The following is a 19,099-nucleotide window of genomic DNA, read 5'->3' on the forward strand; positions in this document are numbered from 1 at the left end:
CATATTCTTCCCTGACCTGTTAAACATCATCTAATTTTAATAACCTGGGGAGGAGAAGAACTTGTGTCTGCGCAGGAGGCAAAATTGCCCATGACTGCAAATTGGCCGAGTCCCCCAGGCAGCAGAGGCTTATCCACCGGTGTCTTTTTAACCTTATTTATTTGTGTCGGTTTAAGAGTTTGCATGCAGCCCCTTCTTTGGCAAAGGCCTCTGGGAGACACACAAGTATAGCACCTCCAGGTTCCTTTTAAACTGAGGCTACTCCAACAGGAGGGAAATCTTGCTGGTGTCAGATTTGCAAGCCTATCTGGCGGGGTTAATATTTATCTACAATCTGCTGGGCCTCCTCCACACACACACACACACACACACACTGATGCCCTTTGCATCCTTGTTGGAATGCTCCCATGTACCTGAGGAACCTTGCTAGGATGGTCACATAAAGATACTACAGGAGCCGTCTTCTGTTTCTAATAAGGGTGTAGAAGCAGGTAATGGGAAAGACATTTGTCTTAGAAGAGCCACTGCTGGTCAGAGCAGGCAATTGTGGACTACATGTGTAAATAGTCTATCTATGGCCTCATCTGCAAACCACATTGAAAGTACTATCATACCTCTTTAAACAGTCATGCCTTCTCTCAAAGAATCCTGGGGGCCGTTGCTTGTTAACAGTGCTGAGATTTGTGAGGACACTTCTGCAACTCGGAGCAGTGCTGGCTAAGGCTGATGGGAGTTGTAGTCCAAAACGTCAGGAGAGCACCTGGTTGGGGAAAGCCGGCCCAACAGAAGGTGAGGAGCAGTGAATTTTGTGCGTGCGTGATGAAACATTTCCCTCCCCAAGTGCTAAAATTTATGCGCCTCATTCTCTATTTTGGTACGCAGTGAGGGCCAGGTATGAATAATATATCCCCGCTCAACGTGTAAAGTATGGAAGGAATATTTTAAAACGTTTAATTATTCAAATGAAGGAATTAACTTACTCTGCCTCTCTTGCAGTTCTGCCGGTGATTCCAAACTTATAGAGGAAAGGTGTAGAATAATAATAATAATAATAATAATAATAATAATAATAATAATAATAATGGAATAAAAAGGAAGAGATTAATGATGGGGAAATTTACAGCAAGAGAGGAAACAAAAATCCTAAAATTCAGAAAGAAAAGGATTTTAATATATTATATTCATCACCTATAATGGTGGCATAATTACTCTTCCTACAAACCCCAGCTTAAAATCACAACAACCCTGTGAGGTAGTTTAGGCTGAGAGAGAGGGCCAAAATATATGAGTAGTATTCAACTAAGTTTTACTCACAGTAGACCCATATGAAATGAATGGGCATGATCATCCTGGGTCTATTGCTTTCAACAGGTCTACTTTGACCACTCTGTGTTATATTAATTGCACCTCGTTTTTTAAAAAATATGCTTAGGGCTGCCACTTTTATTCTGAAGGAAAAGCCATTGCGCAAGGCCCTAATCTCTGTCCCTAATCCAGATCTGGTCCCTGTTGCTTGTTTTCTAACCCAAACTCCCACCATACTTGTTCCCACCCCCCCACAAGGGCAGCTGTTTATATGAGGATTTGAAGCTGATTTTTCCTGGCCCTTGTCCAACCGTACATCAGGGATAGCCAACCCGGTGCTCTGCAGATGTTATTGGGCTACATGACCATTGGCCATGCTCCCTGGGGCTGCTGAGAATTGAAGTCCAAGAACATCTGGAAGGCACCCTGTTGAAGTGGCGCAGCGTGGGTTGCCAGTGCCCAGGACTGCATAGAGGGTGGGGTGGGAAGGAGAGGAACAGACACATGAAACATTCAACTGCCTAACAGCATCAACATCACCCAGGAGATTGCAGCTGCAGAGCTAAGAAAAGAAGAGTTGTTCCATTGTCTGGAGGGGTCACTTCCTGGTTTGCATAGAGAAGCCATTTTCAACAGAGCAACGGGAAATGTACAGCTGTATTGAGGCAGCACCGGGTGTCAAAACAATTTTACACCCGGGGCAACTGCCCCCGTGGCCCTCCCAACGCTATGCCACTGCCTTGTTGGCTATTTTCTTAGATGAAAAAGCCACTAAAACAGGGGTGGCTAAGCTTTTTGAGGAGCCAAGGGCCGCTTACAGTCTTGGCCCACCCTCCAGGGGCCGCATGCCTATGGTGGGTGAGATCACCCCTACACTCCCGCATGCACGCACAAACATACAAGACACACAGGCTGTCCCTTCTCGAGGGATCTGTGCAATTGTTACCAGCCACGTAGACACGTCCCCGTCACCCAGATCTAGCACTTGCACACCGGAGCCTGACGAAATGCGAAAGCTTTACTTGATGATTTGTAGCTAAACTGCCAGGGAGTCGAGACTGTGCTGCCAGGCGCCTCAGTGGCACCGATGGGAATGCACCATGCGTGGTTGCACCTCGGCGCTTTCCAAGGTGAGCCTCACCTGACATCCTCTGCTGGGAACTGATGATGGATAAGCAACAACTGCGCTTGGCGGCGGGGCTGGGTGGGAGGAGGGAGGGTGGGAGGGAGAGAAATTGGACTCTCATGTAACTGAAAGGGAAACCAAATTAAATTGGAAATTGGATTGCAAAAAGCTTGTTTAATTTAGAAATGCATTTTGAGATGGAATGTTGGCACAGAAAGGAGGCAGTGGGTTGTCCAGTGAGGGGTGAGTTATGCAAGCAGAGAGCGTAGAAAGCTAGACCGCACTTCCATTGGAGAAAAGGGCTCACTTTTTTCAAGGGCACTGGGTCCCCCACCAATAAAAGTTTTATTAGTTTTTGTTTAACAAGCTGAAAAACCTCAGTGTCCCATTCAAACAAGTCAAACATCCAGTCACAGCATGCAATAGCTGTGGGGATGGGGGTAGAATCCAGGTACATTTACTCAAAGACTGGACTACTGTAATGCACTCTATGTGGGGCTTCCCCTGTTTCAGATCTGGAAGCAGCAGTTAGTGCAGAACACTGCAGCACAATTGCTGCCAGGAGTGAGACCTTGTCAGCATATAACACCTGTGCTCAGAGATCTGAACAGATCAAGGCGTTACTATGAGTACAGGTAAAGGTAAAGGGACCCCTGACCATCAGGCCCAGTCGTGACCGACTCTGGGGTTGCGGCGCTCATCTCGCATTATTGGCCGAGGGAGCCGGCGTACAGCTTCCAGGTCATGTGGCCAGCATGACAAAGCCGCTTCTGGAGAACCAGAGCAGCACACGGAAATGCCGTTTACCTTCCCGCTGTAGCGGTACCTATTTATCTCCTTGCACTTTGACGTGCTTTCGAACTGCTAGGTTGGCAGGAGCTGGGACTGAGCAATGGGAGCTCACCCCGTCACAGGGATTCGAACCGCCGACCTTCTGATCAGCAAGCCCTAGGCTCTGTGGTTTAACCCACAGCACCACCCACTATGAGTATACAAAGCCCTTAATAACTTTGGAACAGTCTACCTGCAAGATTGCTTTACGCCGTATATGCCGCTTTGACCGCTTCAATCTGTGGAACTGGCACTGCTACAGGTGTCACACAATATCTGTTCTCATTTGTAAGAAATCTTACTGTTTTATTCTTTTTGTAAATCGTCTTGATGTTTTCTACCATCAAGCAGTGTATAAATTCTACGAAACGAATAAATAGTGCGTTTTGACATTGCACATATCTATTTAAGATTTCAGTACAGGGGATTTCTTGGGAACAACATAGCCCTTCCACATGGTGGTTTGAAAAGCAGGAAGAATAAATAGAAATTGCCCCTTATTGACATACACCGGGGGTGGGGGGTGGGGGGTGGAACCAGGTGCCATCAAACCTGCATTTCCAAATTACACCCTTTACTGCTCTCCTATGTTGAGTTAGGCATTCCCAAAGTACTATATCCCATACATTGCATACCTTCCAACATTCTGCAGATGAAATTAGATACGTTTCTTATTTCCCCCACCACTGACCCTCCATTATTTGTCCCCCCCCCACACACACACACTGCAGAGCAGATCTGCCATCGCCACACCAAGAGCACATGCATCCCGAGAAAACTCCTTAATCCCAATTTTATTTTATTTTATTCTTTGGTAGATTTACAAAAAGAAAAACCCACACAAATAAATTTTTAGAAAGGGGCAAGATTAGACACGGATGCTCGGAGCATTTTTGTTTGTTTGTTTTTAATCAAGGCTCCTTGCACTCCACTCCCCCTTTTATTTCCGCCCAGGGTGACCCTGCCCTCTGCCTACCCCTCGGAGCCGGCATGTCACACAGAGTTGGGTCTCGGTGGTGGGAGCCTCCCCTACTCATCCTTGCCTGGTCTCCAGCAGCTGCTATGAGATGCCCCAGGAAGAAGGCCGGCAGTGGCAGCTATGGCGAAGCCACGGAAAGGCAATGGGATGCAAGGGGGTACAGTAGGGGTGGACCACCCCGGGTGTCACCACTGAGGGGGGTGACAAAATGCCAGGCGGCACTCACCGCAGGGCCTGCAGCATGCCTGAGCCACACGTCTCTCCTAGGAGTGATGCAGTGGCTTGGGCATCTGCAGGCTCCACGCTACCCCAAACAGTACGATCGCCACCTCTCCCTCAGCTGTAGGACGGCTGAGTGGGAGGAGGCAGTCAGACTCCTTGGAGGCCCCATGGAGCGTCCTCCCTGGCTTGCCCTGCCTCCGCGGGCAGCTGGCCCCACCTCTGGGCGCAGGGCACGATCTTGCTCCGCCACTGACGGAATGCCCCCTTACACCCACCACTGTCACAGCCGCTGCACGGGACAAGCACCAGCGCCTCTTCCTCCTTGATCTCAGTGGCAGGGGAAATAGGAACGTTCCAGGATCAAATCAGAAAGTGGGAATGCTTTTGTAATTCTGGGACAGTCCCTGGAAAAAAGGGACACTTGGGAGACACGACCTTGCAAGCCCAAGTCTTCAAAGGGAGTAGTTGCCTTCCATCGCTGCACAATTGTCTGTTTTGCTGCAGTTGGCGTAAAGACCGCTCCAGGTCTTTGCAGGGCAAAGCTGGATTCATGTCACTTCTAACAAGATCAAAGCCAAAGAGGGGTCAAGATTTATCAAGTGGCCAGCAACTCCTGAGACAACGTTAAAAAAACCTTTCTCCAAAACTTGCCCACAGTACTACATTTCAGCAGCATTACAGGCCCACGGAGGGGTGATAAGAGCTACAATTCCCAATGTCCTTAACAAAACACAGCTCCCAGAGTTCTCTGGGGAAATCACGTGCTTTGAATGTATGATGCGTTTGCAGATAGATAAAGGAAGTCTGCAAGCCTCCAGTTTTCTCTGAGCATGCTCATACCTCCCTACGGTTTCTCGGTAGCTCCAATTTGGTTTCATTCCTGTTGGCACTCACTACCCAAGCTGGCTATTACAGGGTGTTATTTGCATCACTGAATCAAGTCGTAGAACCAAAGCTGCTCTTGTCTCAGAATTTGGCTGACCTTGACATACTGTTCCGTGTTTTGTTTTGCTTTGTTTTAAGCGCACACCTCACAGAGCCCTGGGTGCAACTGGTGCAACACTGTGTCTGCCCTTCCGCCCTAATACAGACTCTGATGAAGGAAGGAATGCAAGGTTGGGAGCTACTGACTGCCCAAGCCATGCACCTACTGCAGAAATGTCTGCAAACGGAAGCTGCAGCCCTCCAGTCCAGGTATGTAAGAAGGGAACCCGGAATCACGCTAGGAAAACGTGCCATTCTCTGCAGCCTTTTGTTGAACAGAGCACACTGCCTTTGTCTGCGCACTGCTATGCTCCATATGCCTGCCACCATTTGACGACAATGAAAACGTCCCCGAATGCTATGAGCCCATCTGGAGAAGTGGCACTCAGACTAATTTCCTGGCTTACAGTGCAAGTAGGGCTCTGTTTTTGTTTTTGTTTAAATCGATTATCCCCCCGGCAATGATAGGAACATTACCACAGCAAGCCAAGCAATATTTCCCGTGATTCAAACCATAAATTCCTCTTGTGTACTCAAACTAAGAAAAGGACAGAAAGAAGAAAGGAGTTTGAGCAACGGGGGAAGAAGCCTGCTTGCCTTGCTAAAGATTCACAGGAACCTTGGAAGCTGCCTAATAATGAGTCAGGCCATTGGGTCAGCTAGGCTAGCATTGTCTACACCAAATATAGCTGTCCTTTGAAATACACCCTTCTTCCAACTTTGCAGCGGAGTTCTCCGGCCAAGTAACGTGTACAAAAACGCATGTGTTAGGGTAGAAGTGCACCTACAAATGTATGTGTTGGTAAAAAATAATATGGAAATGTGAAGATCTGAAATTTTTAAGATGTGAGGGGGAAAGAGAAACCAAAACAGATTTGCCCATCCAATAAACTTCCTCAGGGAGGGCACCATTACCTAAAAGGCTGTCACTCCAGGAGGTAACAGGAAGTGTGATCTTGGCTGATGATCTAACAGGTTCCTCTACCACACAGGCAGAATTAGATCCGGCATAGGCACCCAACTTGGAGGCTGTTTTCTCCAAACCACTTCCACCTATCCCACATCTGATGCCATAGGTTATGCCATGTATGTGGCAGGTGGAGATGTGGCTATTTGTGCACCATTGGTGATGAGAGCAAGTTCCCCATGTACTGTAGCATAGTGGACCCATGCCCAAGCCAGACATGGGGAACTCAGCTGACAGGCAGAGACTCTAAGCCTACTGAATCAGCTATGCAATGTGTTAAACAGCTGATCCCTGCAGAAAGCAGACTTGGGAGTCCCCACCTGTCAGCTGATTTTATTTTGTAGTGTGGCCTGCCATGGTCCAACTGAAAAATTGGGCCACCCACCATCACAGTGATGCCAGGTAAGTGGAAGGTTGGTAGGACCCATCCACCTGTCAAAGTGAACCACTCAGGTTAGGGGAACCCAGAATATGGCCCAGAAGTTCCCCACCCCCAATCCAAAGCCATGGGATGGATGTGACATGACAAGGAAATACCTCATCCATCTCCGTCCCAAGCTCATTTAGGGATTTAATCAATGTCAGCACTTTGAATTGGGCTGGAGAGTAGAGAGGCAGCCATTGGAGGCCTTTCAAGTTGGGTGAGATGGGATACCAGTACACTATACCCAACAAAATCCAAGCATCTAGATTCAGGTAGGTAGCCGTGTTGGTCTGACACAGTTGAAATAAATTACTCTGTGCTAACTGAATCTTCTGGGCCATCTTCAAGGGCAGCCCCACGTGCGTCAGATTACAGTAGCCTAATCAAGAGGTCGCCATGGCACAGAGCTATAGCACACGGGGACAAATTTGTGAAAAGGAGAGAAGATACATTAATGGGCTAGCTCCATTACATCACCTTCCCCCTTTCTCACATAGTCACAGCGAACCAAAGAATGCATTATAGGTTTCTGGAACAAATGGGGCCTGCCCACACGGTATGACTCAGATGAAAATCAATTAGTGTGGATTAGCTGTGGAAACAATCAATGCCACTTAAGTCCACACCCTAGCAACAAAAAGATCAGTTGTGACAAACTAACCAACTTTCGATCAGATCCCTGCCCTTTTAAATGTGACAGCATCCATAATGACAGGTTTATGTCATCCGAGCTTTTGGGGAATGGGATTCTTCCCCAAACCAAAGAACAATTATCTCTCCCTTGTTTCTGCATACGCCTGCATGCAAAAGAGTGAGCATTCGACTTATTGTGATCGTCCACCTCATTGTAATAATGACTCATTCACACTTAAGAGCATCTGCAGGCACTACGCTCTCCTGGTATTGGAGGAAAGTTTTGCTTCTGCTGCCAATACAGTTTAATTAAGGGCAAAACCCTGCCAACACAGTAGAAAGCATCTCCTTGGTTAGTGAACATCTGGGACAGACACACAGGGCCCAGATGAGGTAATCAAATCCTTAATCAAAGAGGTAACTGTCAGATGCCCAAGCATCTTCTTTCTGTCTTTGAGCTCCGGGCACTTACACACAGACATTTTCGTCAGACATGAGGCAAAAGGTTTAATCACAGGTTTTAAAGACTTGCTGGAATCTCTGCAACAACTAGCATCATGCGCAGCCCCCCTCCCCATGACCTGATCCTGGGCCCCAGGTTGTCCCTCAACATTATATGACCTGGATCAGGCCTCAAATCAATTCAGAAGTGGAGGTTAGTGTCCCCCCAGAACAGGGGGGGGGGGCTAATCCTGATCATTGCTGTTCCACCAGCACGTTGCCTGCAGGCAAAGCAGACCCCACCAGCTAGCAAGACTGAATCCTCCACTTACTAGCTTGGGAGTGGATGGATCAGTCCCCGCTCATTTCTCCTGCATGTATTCTGCTGCTGCAAACAGGCTCACACAGACAAGTCTCCTTATTCCTGTCCAATATCCAGAGGCGTATTTAGTGCAGCGCGACTGGTCTGTCCCCGCCCCCAGGTACCGAGTCAAGACCTACTAGGTGCTTGCTTAGGGAAGGAGGCGTGAGGCTCTGATAGGGTCCTGGAGTCCTCCTCCCTCCTTTCCCCAAGCCTAGTTAGCCTTTACCCAGCTTTGGGAGGGCTCTAGGACCCTGTCATATTACCAAAGCCCACTCCAGTAATACTCTGGACAGCTTTTGTTCATCCTATGAGGACTCCATGTCCAATATCAGGTCAGCAGCAACAAACAGACAACACGGTAATGTTAGCAAAACAATGAAAAGGTAAACCACCGTGAAGTGCAAATATTTAAAAATATATGCACCAACAACCTTCACATGGGAAGAACGCATGGGAAAAGATAAGAATGCATGATACATCATAGCACTTTACTATCGGACTTGATTATTGCACTTTATACTGGACTTTTAAGACTTCGAGCATGAAATTTTGTACACATTTTTGAAACTCCTTGTATATGTGAAGGTTGTTGGTGCATATATTTTTAAATATTTGCACTTCACAGTGGTTTACCTTTTCATCAATATCAGGTCAGGGCTGGGCCTGCCAGGCAATTGAAAAGTGGCTCCATTTTATGTGGAGGCCAAAGTCTGTTCATTTTCCAGAGAGCAGGGAGCTTGACATTAGGACAGAGGTGGGAAAGGGTTCTGTCCTGTCACTTTCCTTTAATCAAAAGGCAGCAGTCCAGGAGCAAGGAAATGTCCTCTTTCAGAATGGACTGCACTGCCTCGTCATGATGTCGTATCAGGGGCAGCCCATCCCGTTTTGCCGCTTGGGGTGAAACGGAAAGCTGAAGCTTCACTTCCCTGGATCAAGACGTTGGGGCTTCCAGGTTCCGGGGACTTCTCACAAGAGGTCCATGAGATCTCACTGGAACCCAGACACCACAGCTGCCTCTTCTTGCTCCTCCAGAGACAGCATGGAGACAAGATCTCACAACAACTCACCGGAAGCCACCGCTTCTCCTCACTTCTCCGGTGGTGGCAGGGGTAGGCAGGATGCCCATAGGGGCATCAATCAACCCTTAGTATTCTGCTGCCCAAGGCAACTGTCTGCCTCCTGGGTGGGCCAGCTCTGTGTAGCGCTGCCCCCAGTGGAGGATTCTTAGGGGAAATACTGTGATCCCTAAGACTTGAGTGGGAAGTGAGATTGCACTTGCAAGCCATGGCCTTCCAGTTTCAGTGCTCCCAGCTGCCATGCACTGACGCCATGCCTCCCCACCCACCGGCCTCCCGTGGCTACACTTTCAGCATCAGTGTGAAAGGAGAACTGTGTGTGTATGTACAGATAAGGCTTGCAGTTCCTCACCTTCCCAGATACAGACCGATGATCTAGACCACTAGTCCAATCAATGAAACACTGAGCTTTTGCTTGGCAACCATAGTTGGAAACTAAGTGGCTCTTATCTTCTGCGGTGACACAATTACAGCCGTCTTAGCTACAAACCTATTTAGCGTAATTGATCGCCAGAATGATCATTGGGAATTTTATAGCGTGTTCTCTTTTACGGTTGTTTCTTTTCATTGGTGAGATAAGGGCTATTATGTACGATTTGTCAGAATAAGCCTTTTAATATCTGTATATGATGCTCATTTTTTAAAAATGTCTCGTGGCGAAGACGCTGGCAGCACAATCCCTAACCAATCCGCTCAGTCCCAGAGTGTTCCAAGGTCTCAGGTAAAGAGATAAATATACTGCTATAACATTGTTTTAACTTAGGGGTGGGGATCTGGATCGGGTTGGTGGGCTGAATCCTTTTCTCTGCCACCTGAACCAGTGGGTAGAGCAGGCATCCCCTGTGATGTTTTATTGCCCTAACGAGTATCCCAAACTTCGGCCCTCCAAATGTTTTGGACTACAATTCCCATCTTCCCTGACCACTGGTCCTGTTAGCTACGGATCATGGGAGTTGTAGGACAAAACATCTGGAGGGCCGCAGTTTGGGGATGCCTGGGGCAGAGTTTGACAGGTAGACAGGGGCTTCCACATGTCCATCACATGATGTCACCTGACATCACATTGACACCATTTTTGCATAGGACTCTGCGTGGGGCTTTGCAAGTCTGGAGGATCAATGAAGGAGGTTAATAATAATAATAATAATAATAATAATAATAATAATAATAATAATGGAAGGTTTGTTACAAAAAGAAAAGTGCAAACATAACAAAAATAAATTTTAAAAAGAATAAAAACATGTAAACCATAAAGCATCACTGCCTGGAAGGACAAGGGTGCAAAGATATAGTGCAGCTCCAAAGGATAATAAAGGTTTCCTTTACAAATTATATGTATGTGCATGAATGTGTATTCTCCACCTGTGAGCTCCATCATTATTGAGAATAAAGATTCGATATAGTCACTGAGTGACCATGTGCCTCAATACTTGTATCTATATATATATAAATGTAAAAATCATGAAAGTGTGGGCTCCACTTTTCTCCATAACCGCTTGACCGAACGTCCTGAAATTTTGACACAACGATCCAGGCCACTCCACGAGTGTTGTTAGGGGAAAAAAACCCCACACATCTCACACCTCCGCAGGTAAAAACCTGTTTTTCAACAAAGTGAAACAGCGCCCTCAAGTGGATTTCCTCCCACAGTACTTCCTGTGAAATCTACACCACACCCACAAACCAAATAATGACACCATCAACCAAGCAACTGAAACCAACAAGGCAGCCATTACCAGACCCCTAGGCCCCTGCCAGGCTGCTAGGCCCCCACTAGGCCTGGGGGGGAGGGCGAGCACCCGGATCGCAGGTTGCAGCACAGCCTTTGTTTTATGTAGCCCCCTGCCAGGCTGCCAGGCCCCCACTAGGCCCGGGGGGGAGGGCAAGCGCATGGATCGCAAGCCGCAGCACGGCCTTTGTTTTACGTAGGCCCCTGCCAGGCCCCCCAGGCCCCCACTAGGCCGGGGGGGGATAACCCACAGCAACGCACTTGGGGGCACGGCAAGGGGTTTTTACTTTAAAATTTAGTGGGCGTTGTGTCACATGCGAGGCTCCGGCGGCCATTTTAAGTAAGGGCAGTCGTGCCCCTTTTAACCTACGCTTTATACTATGACTGATTGCAAGCCTTTTAAAAAAACAGTCTTGCAATCAGTGTCATAGTATAAAGACACACTTTATACTATGACTGATTGCAAGTCTTTAAAAAAAACAACCATGCACTTTTTCTCCCCAGTTTAAGTCCTCAGATATTTGCAGTGGCCAACCCCCCCCCATTTATAATCTCCTACCTTCCCCATGCCACTTCCAGGGTTTTTTATGGAACCGAACAGCTCGGGTGCTTCAGAACCCGCCTTCTGTTGCTATGCGGCTGTGGGTCTTCGCTATTTGACACCCCCCACCCCCGGTCGGGATTATTAAAGTAGTTCTCTAGGTTCTCTGGGTCACCTACTCCAAAATTAGAAAATCCAAATAACAACACACACACACACACACACACACACACACACCAAAACACACAACAACACCCAAATCATACAATACCCACCAAAATAAATGACAACCCCAAAAATAAAATTAAACAATAATAACTTCTGCTTCTCATGTTCTTATTTCAAAAAAAATTAATCTAAATATATAAAAATGTTCACGATGTGTGCGCAGGGGCCAATGTATGGTGATACGGGAGGGGGGACAACACTCCCCGGGGAAAATAGAGGGAAGGGTGTCGTACCGAAACACAGGGATGACCCACAGCAACGCGTGGCCGGGCCAGCTAGTAAGAAATAAAATCACTTCCCAAAAGAATCCTGGAAATTGTTTCTTAAAGGTGCTGGGAATTGTAGATCTGTGATGAGTAAACTACAGTTCCCAGGATTCGTGGGGGTGGGGAAGCCATGTGATTTAAATGTACATTGTGCATGCAGTCAGCATTATTATTATTATTATTATTATTATTATTATTATTATTATTATTATTACCTAAACCGTGCTTCATCCAAGGATCACAGGGCGGTTTACAATATAAAAACACAAAAATACATCATAGTAACTGTCAGGGGATTGTTGCAGCTACTCTTGAGTAAAGACACTCCAGTCTGCTCTGTCTTTAAGAGCTTTATTGTGCATACTATTTACAGTGCAGAGACATCAGAAAACATGACTGCCTAGTCTGATTCAGAACCCGGCAATGGCGCTTGTCTGTTTTTGCGCCAGCATAATAGTCTGGGAACCCCAAAACGCCGCCCCCTTGCCCTACGTCTGGGTGCATGACCCAACGTGGGCGCTGGAAGGGGCTGCGTTCCTTCTCCCGTCCTTTGGCTGGAGCGTTGCAGAGGCTCTGACACCTTGCTGCGCTGTCCTTCCTCCTCTGGCCAGCTGGGTCATTCCTCATTCCCTCCTCCTGACCCGCTGCTTGCACTGTCACTGGGCGAAGTGCTGGTCAGGATGACTGGGGGAGGGTCCCTGTAGGGAGTTCCCCTGACAGTAACAAACAGAAACAGTACCCACAGCCACCCACAAACAGTTTATAAGGCCATACAGAGGTTGTTTGATTAGCCAAAGGCCTGGGAGAAGAGGGATGGTTTTGCCTCCCACCTAAAGATGTCTACCAGGTGAGCCTCTTTGCTCCTCCACTTGCATGGGCTTGTTTCCATGATTCTTTGGGGAAGTCATGTGCTTGAAATGTGTGCTAAATGTTTTTGAAATGTATGGTGTCAACTGCACGGGCGTGCCCAGCGCGGGGCAGGGGGGCAGCTGCCCCCCGAAGGCCAAACCGTGGGCCCAACGCGCCTCCCCCAATCCACCCCTCAGGAGGCCGGCGCCATCGCCACCACCCCCTCGTGCCAGAAGCGCCTCTCTCATTGGCTGTCGCGGAGTTCCTCAGGCAGGGCTCCAACGGCCCTCTTTTCCGCGAGCCCCAAGTCAGCAGCCTCAGAGGTGGGTGGGACCTGCTTACTGGGCGGGGCTCTTCACTCCCGGCTATGGGTGGCTCAAAGGTAGAAAGGCATGTGAGGCACGGTGACGGAGTTAACAGCTATTAAACTGCCACAGGCCCCACCATAATAAAGACACTGAGGAGTAATGGGCCCAAGCGAAAAACCTCTCTCCTGCTTGCCTTGCCCGCCCACCCCCCAGTTTTGATCCTGGGTACGCCCCTGGTGTAAAGCTGGGATGGGGCAATTTTGGCACAATTTTGGCCACAAGCCCCCTCCCCCACCTCTGCTTCAAAGCGCCACAAATCCTGTATTTCCTTTGTTGTTCCTTTGACCAAGCTCTTACACACACTATTTTAAAGGGCTCTTGTCAGTTTCACATCCGCCAGTTTCCTTTGTCCTTTTCTCTTTTCACTATTCAGAAAGAGTGAAATGCTTCTCTAAACAAACACACACACACATTGTGGGTTTTAAGATGCCCTCTTACTGTTTAAGATGGCAGCTCTACTCTGAAGCTTTTTCCAGGCATAATGTCTATTTATAAAAAGTTCTGGTGTGCTTTACAAAGCAAAACATGGTGAGATTTTGTGCAATTTTTTTATTAAAAAAAAGACCTTACAGCAGAGAGATGGAACAGGTAATACAGCAAAACAGCAACATTAAAGAGACTTCCTGAATTAACAGTCATCAACGAGTTTCCACACCTATCAGTCAAACACCCATTCCCACCACCCTTCTGAGAATACCGATCCCCACCCTCTCACTATATATATAAGGGTCTGGAGACTTCTGTTTCGGCGTATCTGAAGAAGTGTGCATGCACAGGAAAGCTCATACCAATGACAAACTTAGTTGGTCTCTAAGGTGCTACTGGAAGGGGGGGGGATTATTTTGTTTTTACTACGCCAGACCAACATGACTACCTACCTCTTCCTGAATTGGATTTTAGAAAAGAATTTGAATACTGGTTATTTCATTGAGATTTATTTATGTTTTTAAATGGCACATACAGAAGTTCGGAGTAACAGAACACATAAAACAGCAAAATCCAACAGGAAGATTTTTCTCAAATCCCCACATTTACAGCAACCTAATATCAATAGCCCAACACTTTAGCTGTTTCCACATGTTAATTTTAAACTCTAAAACCCAAAGGCAATACATGGTTGTTTTATATTTATTTATTTATTTGTTTGTTTGTTTGTTTGTACTATTGTAATAGGAATTAAGGTCTTATATATAAAAAATAAATGTTCATAAATGTACAAGGCAAACACATACCTAAGCATATAAACCACATGTCTGAAATAGTAAAGAACAATCCTGAAGCCATTTGGACTCTTCCAGTAACCTCAAATATTCTCCCCATTGTCCAGGCATGTCCAAAGTCCGTTACGGGGACCTAATCCGGCCCCTGTGGCAGTATATTTCCTGGGGTAAAATCCTAGAAAAACCTTTAAAAGGGTCAACAACTTTGGTCGTCGGCCCTCACGGCCCTTCACTTCATCAAATCTGGCCCTTTTTGAAAAAAACTTTGGACACCACTGCTTGTCTCTTTGCTCAGAGATCCTGTCTTAAGGGTGAGCCTGTGACCTGGATTCAGGAACTAAGTATTTACCATCACAAAAGAATGGCCAGGCTGCCCAGGTAAAGCAATGGTTGACCATTATCAGGTATCCTGACAGAAAAGTTTTCTGCTGTAGTTTTCTATGATGTATTTCTACTGGGGACCACCTCTTTCTGTGATGTACGTGCAGTATGATGTTTTGGAGGGTGGCCTTGAGCTACAGGGTAGGCAATTTCTAAAGTCTATACAAGGGCTTGAACACCATTGCTCGGGTTCCTCTCCTCCCTCCCTGCATGTGGTGAGTGAGGACCCTGTTGTAACACACTAATAAAGATCATGCTTACTAGCTGCTTTGCTTCTCAATATTCTCAGTTTTACCTGTTATTTTCTCCTACCGATAGAGAAACTACATAAGGACTCCATGATACAGGCTCTTCTTAGATACCCCAAAGAATATAGCAGATTGTTTTTTCCTTATAACAGTATTATGTAAGCCACCACCTTGTCAATCCTTTTTGTACCTTGCACCTTGGAACAATGCCGCACCCAGTTTACTTGGAAGCAAGCCCCCACTGAGCGCTGTGGGATTTACTGCGCTGTGAGTTAAATCACAGAGCCTAGGGCCATAGCTGCCAAGTTTTCACTTTTCTCGCGAGGAAGCCTATTCAGCATAAGGGAAAATCCCTGTAAAAAAGGGATAACTTGGCAGCTATGCCTAGGGCTTGCTGATCAGAAGGTCGGCGGTTCGAATCCCTGCAACGGGGTGAGCTCCCATTGCTCGGTCCCAGCTCCTGCCAACCTAGCAGTTCGAAAGCACGTCAAAATGCAAGTAGATAAATAGGGACCGCTCCGGCGGGAAGGTAAACGGTGTTTCCGTGTGCTGCTCTGGTTTGCCAGAAGCAGCTTTGTCATGCTGGCCACATGACCCGGAAGCTGTCTGCGGACAAACGCCGGCTCCCTCGGCCTATAGAGCGAGATGAGCACCGCAACCCCAGAGTCGGACACGACTGGACCTGATGGTCAGGGGCCCCTTTACCTTTAAACACACACAGGATCGGATTCGGGACCTTCGTGAATAACGCCCTCCCCTTTCACCCCGCTTCCTAAAGGGAACAACAATTTTGAAAAGATCTTTTATAGTATTCTCCAGAGAGGGAATCTCTTTCCCTGCTGCAAACTGCGAAACTTGTTTCCTGCTTGGATCGAAGGTCAACGGTCGTGCAAGCCATTGCGCTCTGAGCCTGGGCAGAGTGCCTTTTCCAAACCAACTGAGCGACCGCAGACACAGCCCATTCACAGCTGGGATCTGGCACAGCAGCTTCCAGATCCTAGGCATGGCGTAAGCCTTAGGAGCTGCTTTTGTGACATATTATTAAGCTTTTCTCGCAACCTTTGCACGTCGGAACTCTCCCCGCCCTGCGGGGGGCGGGGACCACGGCTGCATCACTCACTTCGGGCCACGCCCCCACCCTAATACCACGCCCCTTCTCCATAGACCACGCCTTTCCCCTCTCTTGCTCCCGAGTTTGCTCCTTCCCGTTCCCAGCGGTGGGAGGAGTACCGGGCAGTCCTGTTGGTGGTCTGTTTTTGCTCTAGGGTAGTTGAGCAGGCACGCCATGGCCGGCAAAGAGCAGGATGAACTCCTAAAAGCCCGGAACCGTACTCTGAGCGCTTTCCGCGAAGGTATATTTACTTAATTTTAGGATCTCCCATTCTCCCTGTCTCCAAGTCTGTGTCTTTTCGGCACGGAAAATGAGCGCGGAACTATTCCGCCGGGCAATCGGTTCCGCCCAGATACTTATCAGCGACGTACGGCAGGGCTATGGGGGACTGGAATAGGCGGCGCGCCGAAGCGGTGGAAGAAAACGGGGAAGGGCACGACGCGATGCTTATTATTTTCGTCTAGCTTTACTGTGAGGACTCTCCTTAGGCGGGGCGGGGGCAGTTAAAGGAGAGGGGAGAGGCTAAAGAAGTGAGGCAGCGTGGTGTAGTGGCTAGACCCACCAGGGTGGGGAGCCTAGTGCCCTCCAAATGTTGAATTGCTGGTTTCATTGTCTCTGGCTTTTGGGAATTGGCGGGGGTGTCCTGAAACATGTGGAAGGAAGGCCACAAGTGGGCTAGAGTGTTAATCTAATGGGAATCCCCACCCCCTCAGGCACCGCTGGGTGATCTTAAACTAGTTTCTCTGTGTTGCCTACACACAAGTCTTTCTTTAAATGTAGTTCCCTGGGGTGTTGCAAGGATAAAACGTGGTACTGAGTCAAACTCACCCAATGTTCGTTTTGGAGGACAGGTAGGAGATATATTGAGGTGCTGGGTATGTTTCTCAGGTCACATGGATTTTGAAGTGAAGGTTTTGGAATTGTTTGGCTATCTTGTCAGGGCAGGAGCTTTCATAGTCAAAATATGTGAGTCAGGTAGGGAGGAGGACAACAGCTCACTGAGAGAGCTTATGCTTGGCATGCAGAAGATCCCAGTCTCATCACCAGTTAAAAAGATTGCAGGCAGCAAATGATGGATGGGACCCTCAGCCTGAGTTGCTGGGGAGCTGCTGCTGGTTGAGAGCTGTCTGGGCAGGTATAAGGAAACTTGTTATTTCCTTTCCTATGGGTTTAATAAGACTGTCCACTTTATTTATTTATTGCATTTGTATCCCACCTTTTCTCCAGTGAGCTCCAAGTGGTGTACATGGTTCTACCCATCCTCATTGAATCTCCACAACAACCCTGTGTTGTAACCAATGCAAAACCAGACTATTGCCAGCTTGTTGCAGGCCAACACCAAAATCCCATACCCTCCAGCATTTCTCTAATGAAAATAGGGGTGTCCTACTCAATAATAATAATATTGTGCGCCTTCCAACATATATATAAACATAATCAAACATTAAGCATTAAAATACTTCCCTATACATGGCTGCCTTCAAATGTCTTCCAAAGATTGTGTAGTTACTTATCTTCTTGGCTTGGGGGTCATATAACTCCATACCCTCCAACAGTGTTTTTTTTTTCTGGGGGGACACATATCCCTAAACATTTTTGTGAATCTCTGTACTTTTATCCATTTACCTGTACTGTGTTTATTTTTCCCGATTTGAACTATAAAATGGTGATTTTCTTGAGTCAAAATGAGAGTACCCTTAAACATTTTTTTAGGGGGGAAAAACTGCCCTCCAACATTTCTCCAGTGCAAATAGGGACATCTACCATACCCTCCAAGCTTTCTTTGATGAAAGTAGGGACGTCCTAAGGAAAAGTGGGACATTCCAGGATCAAATCAGAAACCAGGACAACTTCTGTAAATCTGGGATTGTCCCTGGAAAATAGGGACAAAATCCTGTATTCCCATTGAAATGATGCTGAAATGCAAGCTGAAGAGAGGAAGAACAAACCACAAGAGGGTGTGTAAAGGTACGTTTTGGAAGCATGCTAGGCCATGACCTTTAAACAGAGTAAACCCTGGTCTCCCAGGTCTTTGTCCAATACAGTACAGTACTGTACTCTAACCCAGCCTTTCTCAATCTTGGGTCCCTAGATCTTGTTGGACTACAACTCCCGTCATTTATTGCCAGTCGTCAGGGATTATGGGGGTTGTAGTTTGAGAACATCTGTGGATCCAAGGTTTAAAAAGGCTTCTCTAACCACCATACCAAACCACACCTCACTCTCTTCCTCAGAAGGTACACAGGTTGCAGGTGTATTCTGTGTTGTAGCTAATACTGGACTTTCCTTGGAAAATCACTTCTAGCTGGACTTGCCTTCAAAGGGAGTGTATTTCTGAAGTGTTCCTAGTGTATACTAAATTTTGCTGGACTGGAGAAAGCTTAGAATAACAAGCAGTGGATAGTGTAGTTGCTTCATAAAAGTTGTCAGGTGGCAGGGCTGGCCATGAGGCATTGAGGTAAGGTTCCCTCAATAGTTTTGTAAAAGAAAGACTTTAAAAGGTGTGTATTTTAACCATCTCTGCAGCACCATTTACTTATTTTTGTTGGGTTTTTAAACCACTCCTGGAGGCTTAAGGTGAAAAATGGCACTTGAAATGATGGCAGTAAGAACATTTCTATATAAAATAGACTCAAAAATTGCTTGGGAACTCTTCTCACCCACTGCAATTCAATGTTTACTCTTTCTCTTTTTCTTTTTTTTAAAAAAGGCTTATGTTGCTTCTGGAAGAGACTTTTGCCCTGATCTCTGAAGGAAGGGCCAAAAAGAACCTCACTGTGCCCACAAACAATTGTCTGGTTTTGGA

General features: G+C 47.1%; 1 protein-coding gene across 1 annotated transcript in view; it reads left to right on the forward strand.

The window, feature by feature from the left end:
* The first annotated feature begins 16,338 nt into the window (after positions 1 to 16,338).
* The window catches only part of CPPED1 (calcineurin like phosphoesterase domain containing 1), a 68,407-nt gene continuing 65,646 nt past the window's right edge, over positions 16,339 to 19,099 (forward strand). The window contains exon 1 of the mRNA XM_035130594.2: positions 16,339 to 16,534. Coding sequence (XP_034986485.2) covers positions 16,468 to 16,534 — 67 coding nt within the window. The 5' untranslated portion in view covers positions 16,339 to 16,467. The remainder of the gene's footprint in view (positions 16,535 to 19,099) is intronic.

Source organism: Zootoca vivipara, chromosome 14 (assembly GCF_963506605.1).
Source record: "Zootoca vivipara chromosome 14, rZooViv1.1, whole genome shotgun sequence".
NCBI lineage: Eukaryota > Metazoa > Chordata > Lepidosauria > Squamata > Lacertidae > Zootoca > Zootoca vivipara.